General features: G+C 39.7%; 1 protein-coding gene across 1 annotated transcript in view; it reads right to left on the bottom strand.

The window, feature by feature from the left end:
* Positions 1–13,807, bottom strand: part of top2b (DNA topoisomerase II beta) — a 43,124-nt gene that overhangs the window by 12,610 nt on the left and 16,707 nt on the right. Inside the window, exons 8-24 of the mRNA XM_061741175.1 lie at positions 11,628–11,801; positions 11,449–11,550; positions 11,208–11,345; positions 10,971–11,109; positions 9,823–9,980; positions 8,814–8,939; positions 8,623–8,733; positions 7,426–7,531; positions 7,205–7,314; positions 5,315–5,407; positions 5,007–5,121; positions 4,683–4,804; positions 3,873–4,021; positions 2,262–2,493; positions 1,877–2,011; positions 338–538; positions 35–230 (exon numbers count right to left, since the gene is read on the bottom strand). Of these exons, the coding sequence (XP_061597159.1) occupies positions 35–230; positions 338–538; positions 1,877–2,011; positions 2,262–2,493; positions 3,873–4,021; positions 4,683–4,804; positions 5,007–5,121; positions 5,315–5,407; positions 7,205–7,314; positions 7,426–7,531; positions 8,623–8,733; positions 8,814–8,939; positions 9,823–9,980; positions 10,971–11,109; positions 11,208–11,345; positions 11,449–11,550; positions 11,628–11,801 (2,407 nt within the window). The remainder of the gene's footprint in view (positions 1–34; positions 231–337; positions 539–1,876; positions 2,012–2,261; positions 2,494–3,872; positions 4,022–4,682; positions 4,805–5,006; positions 5,122–5,314; positions 5,408–7,204; positions 7,315–7,425; positions 7,532–8,622; positions 8,734–8,813; positions 8,940–9,822; positions 9,981–10,970; positions 11,110–11,207; positions 11,346–11,448; positions 11,551–11,627; positions 11,802–13,807) is intronic.

Below are 13,807 nucleotides of genomic sequence, written 5' to 3'. Positions count from 1 at the left end.
GAAAAGTAATGTCATGTTACATTCAGAATTTTACCGATTGTAACTTTTCCTTCGATCTTCTCCAGGACAAAGCGAGCCTGGTTGGAGAGTTTGGCGGCATCAGCTCCAAGACTTCCCACTAACCAATCTTTCCTTAGTTTGTAGTAGTGCAGGCGGAGCTCAAAGAACTCCTTGAGGATGTCTTGAACTGAATCATACCGCTTTAGACAACCCATGTGGTCAAACAGCACCTAAGGATGAAGTAGTTAAAATCATAGTCATTAAAAAATAAAAAATAAAAGAAGAAGAACTTTGTCACATGCCATTTGCATTTCCAGAACAAGTGGAAGATCTTTACCATGGAGTTGCAGGTCAGGCTGGACTGCAGTTTGAAGACTTTGTGGAGGCCGACTGCCTCTGCCTGCGCCAGCTTCTCCTCAGACATGCGAACCACAAATTTTACTGTAGTATCTGTGTGGTATTCCTTATAGTCATTGATGAGAGCTGGTGTCTTATCACTGCCTTGCAGCATAGGCTCTAGGACAGACTCCTTATAGGCCTGAAGAAAAGAAGAAAAATGCACTATTGTTATCACAAAAATATATACCCAACCTTGATGTGTCCATGCTCACTTTATCCTTTTCAGATAGTATGACAAATTATACTATGGGCAGCATGTCCAGAGGCATGCATATTCATACTCATCCCTACAGCAAATCTAGAATCAAAGGATACAATCAACCATTGATGTATCTGAACTGTGGGAAAAAACAGAGTACTAGGAGAAAATCCATACAATTACAAGAGACCCTGCTATATTATAGTGGCAGTACTAACAACTGTACTACTTAGCTTCCTGTGCATCCAGCTGTACCTAAAACATTAAGGCGGATGACACGCACGTGTCACCGTGGAGATGGAAGTGACACGTAGGACCTCCCTCTGACCAATAACTCATTTGGGTCGGATATACTTGCTGTTTGAGCCTGCGTTCACTTTCACAACCAACTGCAACGTTGCTCGCGTAGTACGTTAGGAGAACGTCGTACCGGAGGTAACCGATTGGGGGCAGTAAGCAGAGCCAGAGTTAGAAAAGTAATCAAATATTTGGTAGTAGTATAATAAACCAGCTGGTGGAATAAAGATAAATAAACCAGACAGCAACACAGATGGAGAGGAGATTACTGCTCTGCTTTTCTTGTGATCTCGGTAAAGAAAACCGTTTGTCAGGCCGTTCAACCGTCGGGAGACTGGAGAGCTCGTTCATTCTGCCGATGCAGCAACTGATGATGAGAAACATTTCCTCCGTTTGGTTTGACGACTTGTTACATGGGATTGTCCCGCTGAATCAGCTCTAAACCAGACAGACCGCAGCAGAGAGCTGGCTGTCATCCTGCTACCTGACGGGGATGAGCTGTCGAGCTGCAGCGGTCAGGTGGACCTGCATGTCAGGAGATTAAATACTGAAATATCTGGAGCAAAGCTCCATCACCGCTGCATCTTCCCACGAGCACGGACACAACGAGCACGGACACAACGAGCACGACTATCTGCACCAGGACTGTGTTGATCTGCCGCTGCTCTTCTGACCCGCATGTTTGTCTCTGTGCAGCGACGATGTCACATCATAAATGTGAGGATAACAGCTGCTCAGACTCTTCAGAACAGTCCCAAGTTTCAGACCTCCGCGTCAAGTCACTGGTCAGCTGGTGCTCGGACCGGGACCAGCGGCACTCGCGGTCTGAGCGAGAACTGCAGGTCGCGAACGCGTTCAGTGTCTGTCGACGCGTCAAACGAACGCAGGATACGCGTGGCGGCCATGATGCCTACGCGTTCTGAACAGGAAGTATATTCACCCCTAACAAGACATTCCAGAAAAAAAGAAAGTACATCATACCTGTGTCCATGTCCGCACAGGAAGCTCTGTGATCTCGATGGTGTTTTTGTCTATGACCAACACTTCACCACTGACCAGGAACTGGTTCTGACCCACTTCATTGATCACCCCTTTGAAGTTCTTGTATCTGGGCAGCTGTTTGTAGGCACAAACACAGAGAGAGACAGAGACAGACACAGACAGACAGACATCCAGATTACTGTTGACTGCAGGTAAAACACTAACTACTTAGCAGTACTTCACATGCTGCCAATGTTTTGTTGTTGTTTTTTCATCATATATCAAGGCCAAATAACAAAATTAAAACTCAAACTGCTGCGACTGTACACTTCAACGTGACATAAATAATTGTAGCTGATGTTTCTCAAGTGGTTATTCTTCTCACCATGGGCAAGGGGTCCTGGTGGTTGAGCAGTCTGTTGATGTTGTTAACGATCTCTCTGGTGTCGTAGTTGGGGATCTTGCAGGCCCAACCCGTCCCGATTCCCTCCGCTCCGTTCACCAGCACCATGGGGATGATGGGGATGTACCACTCTGGCTCCACCTTCTGGTTGTCGTCGTACAGGAACTTGAGCAGGTTGGAGTCCACTGCTGGGAACAGCAGCTTGGCAAGGGGACTGCAGGAAACGGGACCAGCATTAGGACACTAGTTTCAGAAATACATTTAAAAAATGAACACTGAATGTGAATGTTAAATGTGATTTAAAAAAATGTAAATTTTTGTATATCGTATTTTCTGCACTATAAGGTGAACCTAAAAGCCATACATTTTCTCAAAAACCAGCAGTGTGCCTTATAATGCAGTGTGCTTTACATAGAATCGTTACGGTAATCTATGTTACTGATATCTAGGCCTGTGTTGAAAAAAATCTATTTTCCTTTCTAAATCGATTCTTATATTAATTCCTAAAAATCGATTTGTATGTCTAAAGATCGATTTTTTTTTTTTCATCATTACATTTTCGCCCGGTGAACTTTAATCCCAGTAGTCAGGTCATTTAAACCATCAACCAATGAACACGGCGCCGAAGAGTAGCGGTAGCGTTAAAGCGCTGGTTTTGAAAACTCCTGAACTAAATTAACTTTTCTTTAGAGAAAATGCTGGATATTTCAGCTTAAATTTCTAAATGTTATACAAGTTCAATGAAGTTCATATTATCTATATTTACTATAGCTTGTTTGGTTTCTCTGTTATCGGATACAGTTTGTCATGATATACCTGAAGGTGCATCATGGCAAGCTGTGTGTCTGGTGACAGAATAAATTAGACAAGCTAAAATGATTTGTTTACTGCTTGAGCTGTTGCAATTTATTTCTTCTTCTTGCTGCACTTTAAATGGATATTTATTTCTTAGTTATTTCACAATAATTATTGTGAAATTATTATTTCACTAGTTATTTTATGGTCATATAATTCAGGCAACAGCTCAAAAAACATTTTAATAACACTAACCCAAATCAATATCAGATCGAATCGAATCAAATGGTGATAATCATCGATTCTGAATTTTTAGAATCGGAATCGAATTTGACATTTGAATCGATACCCAGCTCTAGTAGTGTACATGGAAAGGATTGGATATAGATTCATGGCCCCCCCAGGTTGCATTCCCGCTGCCGATGGGAAAGCCTGTGGCGTAACCGGGAGTTGGTTTGTGGCAGAAAAATGAAAACTGCGTTGTAATTCCTCCTTTGCATATCAGTTCAACAAATCATGGGTCTCAGGGCCACTTAATTGGTCTTTATGTCCCTTACTTTTTACAGTGACTAAAGACTTTATAAAACTAAACTAAACTAAACCTGCTGACGTTTCATCATGTATTTTTTTAATAATGGATGCATGTGTTGCAATTGTGTGTTCAGTCACTGCATTTATGTTGTTGACTCTAGGTTGACATTCTAAAAGTAGGAGGTAAAATAATACCCCACATTTTCACAAGTGCTATGCCATCTGTAGTTCCTGGTGTGTAGGCACAAAGAAGAAGAGTTGAATTACCTGAGCATGGTGAAGATGTAACGAGGGCTGGCAGCATCCTTGCCTCCGTTGATGCGAGTACCAAACTGACCCAGAGGCTGCAGGATGTTAATGTTGTTGCTGCCCACAAAGTTCTGGGCCAAATTCACGATAGTCATCATGAGTGCTTGCTGCAAGGCAAAAGAGGCAAAAGAGAAGAGGGTGGACACGGACAGAAAAGGAAGAGGTAAATAGAATACTCTGGCAATAATGGCTTTTAAACAAGTTATTCTATGCATTTATACTTAAAAGATCTAAATGCAAGTTTATCCCCAAACAACCCATTAAACAGAAGTGAGGAGGCATGAACAGTCCTGAGCTGGTGCCACAGCAGCTCAGAAACACTCATTAGAAACACTAAAAAACTCATCAATGGAAAGATTTCATCAAGAAATCTTGCAGTCTGACTTTACTTATTAGTTACTGAACAAAATCTCACTGGTATTAGTTTAAAAATAGAATGTGGGTTGAAGACTTCTTATGTACATCTTTCAGGAAAGGGATATTTTTCTGCCCCTGCATATCAAATCAAACTTTATTTGTTTAAGACTTTTTATACAACTGTACATGACTATTTTAATGCAGACTAAGCCAAGACCACATATAAGCAAATAAGGCAGCAACATTTGATTTGCTGTCACAAATTTCTGTGAAAAAAAAGAAAACATTAAAGAAAGAGAAAAGCAAACCAAAAAAGTAATTGTTCTTAAGGAAAGTCTTTGATTTTACAGCTGATTGAAAACTTAAAATGGTGCTATATTGACTCTTAATACAATTAAAAGTTGACTGCACCTCTCCGTGATGGTAGGCGGACATTTCTGCCACAGAACCAGCCAGCTGTGCTACTTTCACTTCCCTCTTGTCGTTCCTCTTCACGCAGGTAAAAAACACTTTCCTCTGACCTGGCTTCAAACCTGTAAGAAAAATATACACGCAGATATCCAGAAATCATCTTCACTTCGCATTGCGTATTTTTCCAACAGCAAAATCCGACAGTGTAACTATCAAAGTCAAAAAAACAAACACCAACAACAAAACACACACACGACACATTAAAATGCATGTACTGGAATGGCATCAATTCTTTTACAGTTCAAATATGAAGAATTTACAAACCATCAACCAAGGATGGGATGGATCTCTCGTTGTCAGAGTTGGAGAACAGGATGAGCTCTTTGTTGATGAAGTCATTGTAGGACAGATCCTTAGCTTGAGTTCCGTATAGATATTGCTGAAAAATAAATGTTTAGATGTCTCTAATACACATATCAAATCACATCTCAGAAATCTACCAAAAATCATCACATAGCACTTAAGTTACAGATTTTTATTAATTTATTTTGGAGACTCAACCTCCATCCATAGAATTTCTTCTTTCTTCAAAACCATTTGACGACACATTGAACATCGTCCCTCATACAAACCTCTGGCAGGCCGTGCATCCTCCTCTGACGTCTGTCCTCCATGAAGTTAGTCAGCCACTCCTTCCGGTCATCCGTCTTCTTCTTACTGAAGGCCTACAGCAAAACAAATCACATTGTATATTAGCCTCCACCGACTCGTTTATGCCCTCAAACTCCAAGTTTGCTCTCTTTTCCATGGGCATCCTGGTTGTCTAATAGCCAAGTTCTTCTCAGGGTAACTGTAGTATCCAGATTCCTCAGGGTTCTCTATCACAGGGGTGGCCAACCAGTCAGAGGCTAAAGCCTGAATTAAGGTTCTGCATTAAACCAATGCAGAGCCTACGCCGTTGCCGTGACGCCGTCGTGAAACCTTCGGACTTCTCCGTCACTCCATTTCGCCGCGGTGCAATACCCCCCCAGAGCGCTAGTTGATACTTTGTTTAGCTTCCGGCATTTCCGGTCACAGTGAATCAAAGAGATAAGGACAACTATTGTGCAAAAAGAAAAAACAAACAAAAAAAAAAAAAAGAGCGCTGAAAGTTCACTACTGCTTCACGAAACGGAACTGGAAATGCGTTGCTACCAAGCAAACCAATCACAGCCCTCTCGGTCTGCGTCGCCTCGACGCGTAGTTACATTTTTTGGGAGGTGCACGTCAGGCTACGGCGTAGACCACGGAGAGACTCCTGCGTAGCCGCGGACCCTACGGCGTAGGTTTAACGCAGAACCATAATTCAGCCGTAAGAGCCACAATTGGTTACAGTGTTACTGCAAAGAGCCACATCATACACATGCACACATCAACTGCCCCATAATCCCTCACTCCCTGCTCTCTCTGAGACATAAAACTACCATTATAAAACGGGAAGGTGAAATCCTGCAATCTTATTGGGTGTTAACTGTGGTATAATGAGCATATACCACGCCTTCTATTCTAAATCCTTATCACAGCATATCATTCCGCGTCAGGGAAGCAACAATGTATCCATGGCAACGACCAACTGTTACATATTTTTTGACGGTTACAGCAGGTAGCAAAAAGTAGCTGGTGTTAAAGTTTTATTTTTTATTTTAGTTAACAATTCATTTGGCATGTTCACGGTAAACTTTGATCTCCGGGGAGGGCTAACGATGGATGAATGGATTGACGAGTGTCCGTCTCCGGAAAAAAAAGACAAGCAAAAGACATGCAGAGCTGACGTCTGGAGAGATGGGACTATTTTTTTTCCACAGTGGGGCTATTTTTACTGGATAATATGTATTTCTGATTAATTAAAAACTACATAAATTATATTGTGTATTCCTCTTTCATATTTACATTATTGGTAACTGTTTTATAAAAGCAATACATCACTTTGCGTCGGGCCAAAGAACGCCCCTCAGCTGTGTGATTGTATACCACGGCCTGTCATTATGTATTGCTTAAATATTTATATTTAATTTATATTATATATATTAAACTCTCCCACTCTGTTAAAAACGTCCTGTGTTTATCGTCATATTTTCATTTGGCCGTGCATTTTTTCCCTGCCATTTTGAGAGTGGATTTTTTTTCCCTCCAAGTTATTTCCATCACAAACATGAGCGCTAGCGCCCGTATAGTTCAACGGGTTGAGCAGGCGATTTATGTAAACCTTCCCCTGTACAGCGACGCAGATTTAATTCCAGTTGCGGCATATTTTGCCCCCACTTCCTGCGTGTCTGTCTTTCACTGCACCTGTTAAATAAAGTCGCAAGAGCTGCATGACACCGGGCAAAGAGCCGCATGCAGCTCGCGAGCCGCGGGTTTGCCACCCCGGCTCTATCACACCTATAATCAGTAGCCTTGCTTCACTGTATTGAATATTTATGATAAATATGTAATTCAGTGTGATTGCTCCTGATAAGAAAATGGAAGTGTAACAAACTCACCAGAGTGATGGCAGCATCATCCTCAGCACCACTGTATTTGAATGTGATTCGATGCCTCTCCATGTCAGAGAAGTAATCCTTTGCCTCTTTGCTTGTACTTGTACCCAAACCTGGAACATTTTTCAAATCCAACAATTGTAAGTCATAATTGCTACAAATATGCTCCGTCAAAACATTTCACTTTTGTTAAGTTTAAGATGAAAACCATTTGAACAGCAAACCTTTGTAATACTTTATATGCCAGGTCTTAAAATTTTCCGTGTGTTTTTTCCACTCCTCGAACTCCGGAAGGCTGTAGAAGGCGAGTTCCTGTTTGTTCTTGGTTGCCTGCAGACAAGTAATCAACAATGCCCAGGTCGTCAATTACTGATTATTTGTGTGCACATTTTCATCCTGCCCACCAAACAGCCTTTTCATCATCTACTACAGCAGTGAGATCATTGGAATGAATATCTGATTACTCTGGGAATCTGTGGGATCAAGCGTGTACTGAAAACTGTGTCAAATAAGTTTATGAACCCCACCCATCAACTGAATATTACGGAGTATTAAGGCCAAACTAAGACAAAAAAAATGGGAAATTACAAGAATAAAGTCGTAATATTACGAGAATAAAGTCGTAATATTACGAAAATAAAGTCATAATATTACAAAAATAAAGTCGTAATAGTACGAGAATAAAGTCGTAATATTACGAAAATAAAGTCGTAATATTACGAAAATAAAGTCGTAATATTACGAAAATAAAGTCGTAATATTACGAAAATAAAGACGTAATATTATGAGAATAAGGTCGTAATATTAAGAGAATAAAGTCGTGATATTACGAGAATAAAGTCGTGATATTACGAGAATAAAGTCGTGATATTACGAGAATAAAGTCGTGATATTACGAGAATAAAGTCGTGATTTATGAGAACTCTAACAGGAAGGGCAGTATTCTCCCTGTGTTAAAATGAGGAATATTGAGCATCTTGTGAAGTTATATTTTGGTATCGGTTTCACAAATAAGGAAATACTTTATCATCACTGAATTATTATCAAGGACTTTAAAACGATTGTGCAAATGACTGCGTCTATTTCGAAGAAGGAACCACACAGACTTGGAAGAAATTGGGTCTTTTGTGGAAGAGGAAAATCTTTATGATCACCCTCATTGTTTCCTGAGAAACAACAAAACCTCTTTGAATGGCAGCAGACTTTATTCTCGTAATATTACGACTTTATTCTCGTAATATTACGACTTTATTCTCGTAATATTACGACTTTATTCTCATATTATCATGACTTTATTCTCATATTATCATGACTTTATTCTCGTAATTTCCAATTTTTTTTTTGTCTTAGTTTGGCCCTAATACTCACATGCTGACAGACAGGAAATGTAAAGTCCTTGTATTTGGTGGTGGAACACTTACTTTCACAATAGGAGTGATGAACTGCTCCAGGAATGTGTGTTTCAGCAGCGAGGGCCAGTTGTGGTGGAAGAAGTTGATGAGCAGACCTTTGATGTGGGAGCCATCTTGATCCTGGGACAAAACAAATATTACAACTCCTTTCAGAGCAAAGTTCCAACCGTTGAGATACCAGCACGTGTGAAGCAGGTCACCTGATCCGTCATGATCATGATCCTGCCGTAACGCAGGCTCCTCAGAGACTCTGCGTCGTCATAGCTCTTCTTGTACTGGAGGCCGACGATTTTGATAATGTTGTTAATTTCTGCATTTTCCATGATCTATTGAAAGATAAGAAAACATTTAAGATGAGAGACAAGAGCCCACTCAGGGTTTTATTTTAAAATTCACCAGATTTCTCTGTAACATTCCCATGTCTGTCCTCTACTGGGATTCAGGGTGACAATAGTCTACATGCAATTTTAGCCAAGCCGACCGTCACTTCTGTACGGAAGAGTATTAGGGCCATGCAGGAGAAAAAATATTTGAGATGAGAAGATTTTTTTTTTATTGTGCACTTCGAGAAAAAAGTCGAAATGTCGAGAAAAAAGTTGAAATGTCGAGGATAATGTTGAAATACAATTTCGAGAAAAGAAATCGAAATTTCGTGAATGAAGTCGAAATTTCGTGAATAAAGTCAAAATTTCGTGAATAAAGTCGAAATTTTGTGAATAAAGTCGAAATTTCGCCTTTTTTCCTCAACATTTCAACTTTATTCACGAAATTTTGACTTTTCTCAACATTTCAACTTTTTTCTCGAATTTGTACTTCAACATTATCATCGACATTACAACTTTTTTCTCAACATTTCAACTTTTTTCTCGAATTTGTACTTCAACATTATCATCGACATTACAACTTTTTTCTCAACATTTCGACTTTTTTCTCAACATTTCAACTTTTTTCTCGACATTTTGACTTTTTTCTAGAAGTGCATAATGGGAAAAAAAAATCTTCCTCTAAAATATTATTTCTATTTTTCTCCTCCCTGGCCCTAATACTCTTCCGTACTTCTGGGATGCTCCAAAACACATTTTAAGACTCACTCTTACTGACTATACTGGCCACAAGTCCCAGCAGCTGGTGTGGCGCTACAGTTTCATTGCAGTTCTGTTTCCCGTGAGGCTCGAGCTTTACAGTACACATCACCGGTGCGTCTCTTACCTGCTTGTGCGTTGCTTCCCGTACATTCAGGATCTTGCCTCTCAGTGGGAACACTCCAAAACGATCACGGCCAATGACTCCAAGTCCAGAGACGGCTAGAGACTTGGCTGAGTCTCCCTCAGTGAGGATAAGTGTGCATTCTGAGGAGTGTTTGCCACCTAAGACAGGGTTAGGAAAATGACTGATAAATTATTAGTGAATATCATTGTAAAGTCATTTTGACAAAACAAAATATTCCTGGGAGTATTGGAATAATAATGACTGTGTTTAAGTTAACCTTATAGTCAAATGTATCACAACCAGTCGAGTTAACACCATTAATTCCTGACAAGTTGAAGAGGAGATGTTGTGGATTTAGAAATGGAGCAAAGTGACAGGGGGAGAGAAATGCTGCAGCTAACGAACTTGCATCCTTGGAGTGTAACGTTAAGAATACGTTTATGCAACTGCATATGTGTGATATGTGTTTCAAATCAATAGCGTAAAGCAATTTCGCCTTTTTCCTCAAAATTTAGACTTTTTTCTCGAAAGTGTACTTCAACATTCATCTCGACATTTCGACTTTTTTCTCGACATTTCGACTTTTTTCTCGAAGTGCATAATGAAAAAAAATATTCCTATTTTTATTTTTCTCCTGCCTGGCCTTAATACTATTCCTTATAGCAGCACCATAAAAAAGAATAATAAAATAAATAATCTCATCTACACACACACCCCTCATTACAGTCCTAGAGATTTTAGGACAATGTAGATAGTATATGGATACATACATACATATACATTATATATATATATATATATATATATATATATATATATATATATATATATACACACACACACACACATACATACACATATATAAAATGGTTATTGGTGCAAACTATGATAACTACATTGTTTGAATTTGTTGGTTATAAAATGTATGAATATGTACTGTTTTTATTTATATCTAAACATTAAACGCAATGAATTTATTTTTTCTTTATTTTCTGTTTTTCCTTTCTTTTTTTATGCTACCTCTTTAGGTTTGCTTTTAATTTTCTGTTGTAATGTACTGTGTATTATGTGTCGGACCCCAGGAAGAATAGCTGCAGTTTTGCTGTAGCTAATGGGGATCCAAATAAAACTATGAACTATAAACCCACCAGCGTCGTTGGCATCATCCAGCTTTGGGATGCCTTTGATCTTGCTGTGTTTAACAGAAGAGCACTTCTTGTTCAGCTGTGTCTGAGCTTTGAACTTCACCCAGTTGAGTATACTCTCCACAATCCCACAGTTTGTTGCCTGTGGGGGACAAAGCAAAACCGTTTCACATGGGTTTTACAGATAAACACACCAACAGAGAACAATGAAGAATTCAAAGAAACAAAAGGGGTCCTTACAGCCCTGACAAACTTGTCTGACAGGGGGCACTTGGACCCGAAGTTCTTGGTCTGGAGTGTCATGTTCTCCTTGGTCTGGGAGTCAAATGTTGGATTTTCAATCAGTGCATTTACAAAAACCCAAATATGGTTCTTCACCTGAAAAACAAACGGGAGAAAGGTCAAATAATTTCAAATTCCTCTCTAAAGTCAAGAGACCATAGTCCCATTGAATTCTACATTATTTTAAATCCTTTGTTACCTGGAAGGGTTTCACAGTAACCCCTGCTTTGTTCTTTTTTTTTACAACTTCAATAAGTTTGGCCACAATTTGGTCCACCACATAGTCGATGTGTCTGCCGCCCTGAAAGAGACATCATCTCAGTGTTGCAGTTTTTGTTTTTTTCCCCAAGCTTTTCCCCACAGGTGATGACCACCTACCTTTGTGGTAGCGATGCTGTTGGCAAAGCTGATCTGCTGGAAGCCTTTCTCACTCATGGTGAGACAAACTTCCCACCGGTCGTTCACTATTTCATTCACCACCTTCAGAGCCACACCCGTCTCGTCCAGTTTGTCCTTCACATACAAATCCACATAGCTCCGGAACCCAGTAACCTTAGAGAGAAGGGATATTCAGTTAGGGACAAATCGCCTGCACTCCATATTTACACATTTCACATTTTCAGCCAACCTGACCACATGACCCACACTTTTATTTTCAAAAAACAGAAACAAAATAAAAAAATGAATTGATTAATCACTGCTGTTGATATAACCTGAAGACAAAGTGTTAATTAGGGGTGTGCAAGCAAGGGTAGCTCACGATTCGATTTAGATTATTGGAGCTTCGATTCTTCGATTATTGTGATTTTTAATGCTTTTTTCCATACAAGATTGATTTTGTCTTCATTTGTGGCTACATTTGTAAATAAATAGCCAATCAATTAACTCAGTTCCTCTAACACTCATTAAGTAAATAACAAGGTTTTTTTGAACCTTTGACATGTATTTTTCAAAGACACAAAATAATGTATTTTATGACCATGTAAACATTTGCTCTTTGACTTACTTAACTTTGAGCAGGGAAAGCTGCACTTGCATGAGAGCGCCCTCTATTGGCGGAAAACACTGAAAACGGTCAAGCCCTGGATTTAATGAGTTCATTAATTCAAGTAAACAAGATATGTACTTCCATCAAATTTATTTCGTGTAAACATATCTGCCATATTTCAAGTGAACAATAAGAAATGTGCATTCTTGAAAATAAAATGATTCAGCAGCTTATTCAGTCTGGAATCTGGATAGGATAACTTAAAAAAAAAATAAAAATTTTAATTAATCGATTCCAAATCGTCACGTGACGCATCGCGATGCATCGACACATCGATGAATTGCACCCACCTCTAGTGTTAATATGTCAAAATGCTGCCAAGAAAGGAACAGCACCAAAAGCCTACATGTGCATGGTTTATAGAGATGCACCGATCAATAGGAAACCGATCGGTATCGGCCCGATAATGGCCCTATCGGTTTTGTTCGGAGATCGGAAAATAATAGTTCAAAGCAGCCAATCAGATGACGTTTACAACAACAAACCGCCGTGCGTTCCCACACCTCAGACCCAGGTGTCCTAAGGGTGCGTGACCGGCATCGCTGTTATGGGAGTTTTGCAATGTCCGAATAGGCCAACAAATTTGCAGTTTGCAAAGTGTGTCCAAAGGAGATACCCCGAGGAGGAATGTTACAAAAGAATTTCAACACAACGAAGCTGATAGGACATTTGAAAGTTTTTCACATGAAGGAGTATATTGAGCTGTCAAAATTGGCTGCCGCTAACGCAGAGAAAGAAAAAGGAGAAACGTCGCTAACTCAGTTGAACGTAACAGAGACCTATAAACGACAGCAAGAAAAATAAAGAACTATATCGTTTAGCCGCGTCGTTAGCTGCTTGGATCCCGTTACGCGCTGCAGAGTTGTAAATATTTCACTGATGAATGTCCGCCGGAGTTATATAAAATTATATATAGTCCAAAGCCTTATGCAGGACGAGTCGTGTCAGTCGCTTCCCGAGTGACATTTGGAGTTCTAGTGTGAAGAGTTTTGCTTCACTCACAAGAGTTTCCTTACACGTGGTAGATGCTACCGTTAAAGCTTTCACAAAGCTTAATAATTCATAATTAATTTTTATTTTAAGATTGAATTCCTCTTTCCACAGGAAAACTAAGGTTTATAGTTTACAACTTGTATCAACTTTTAAAGAATGACGTATGCTAATTTTTATACCTAATAATATAATGTTAGTGTTGTACATGGGACAACACTATTGACGAATTTATGGATTTCACGCTGTGATCGGCAATATTGGGATCGGCAGATACTGCTTTCGGTGATTGGCCCTCGAAATCCTGATCGGTGCATCTCTAATGGTTTAGGGCTCTAAAATTAGTGCAGACTTCGGTAGTTCACAGATCAACCTGACTAATGCAGCAGTCCAGTGCATTAAAGCGTCCAACCGCAGCCTTGCTACATATTTGTTTTGGAAGGGATGAATCAAGGCCTTTTCAAGGGTCTTGACACAACAAGGACTGCTGTTGTCAAGTCAAAACAAGCAGAACACTGGC

Source organism: Cololabis saira, chromosome 15, assembly GCF_033807715.1.
Source record: "Cololabis saira isolate AMF1-May2022 chromosome 15, fColSai1.1, whole genome shotgun sequence".
NCBI lineage: Eukaryota > Metazoa > Chordata > Actinopteri > Beloniformes > Belonidae > Cololabis > Cololabis saira.
This window is presented reverse-complemented; position numbering and strand designations above follow the sequence as displayed.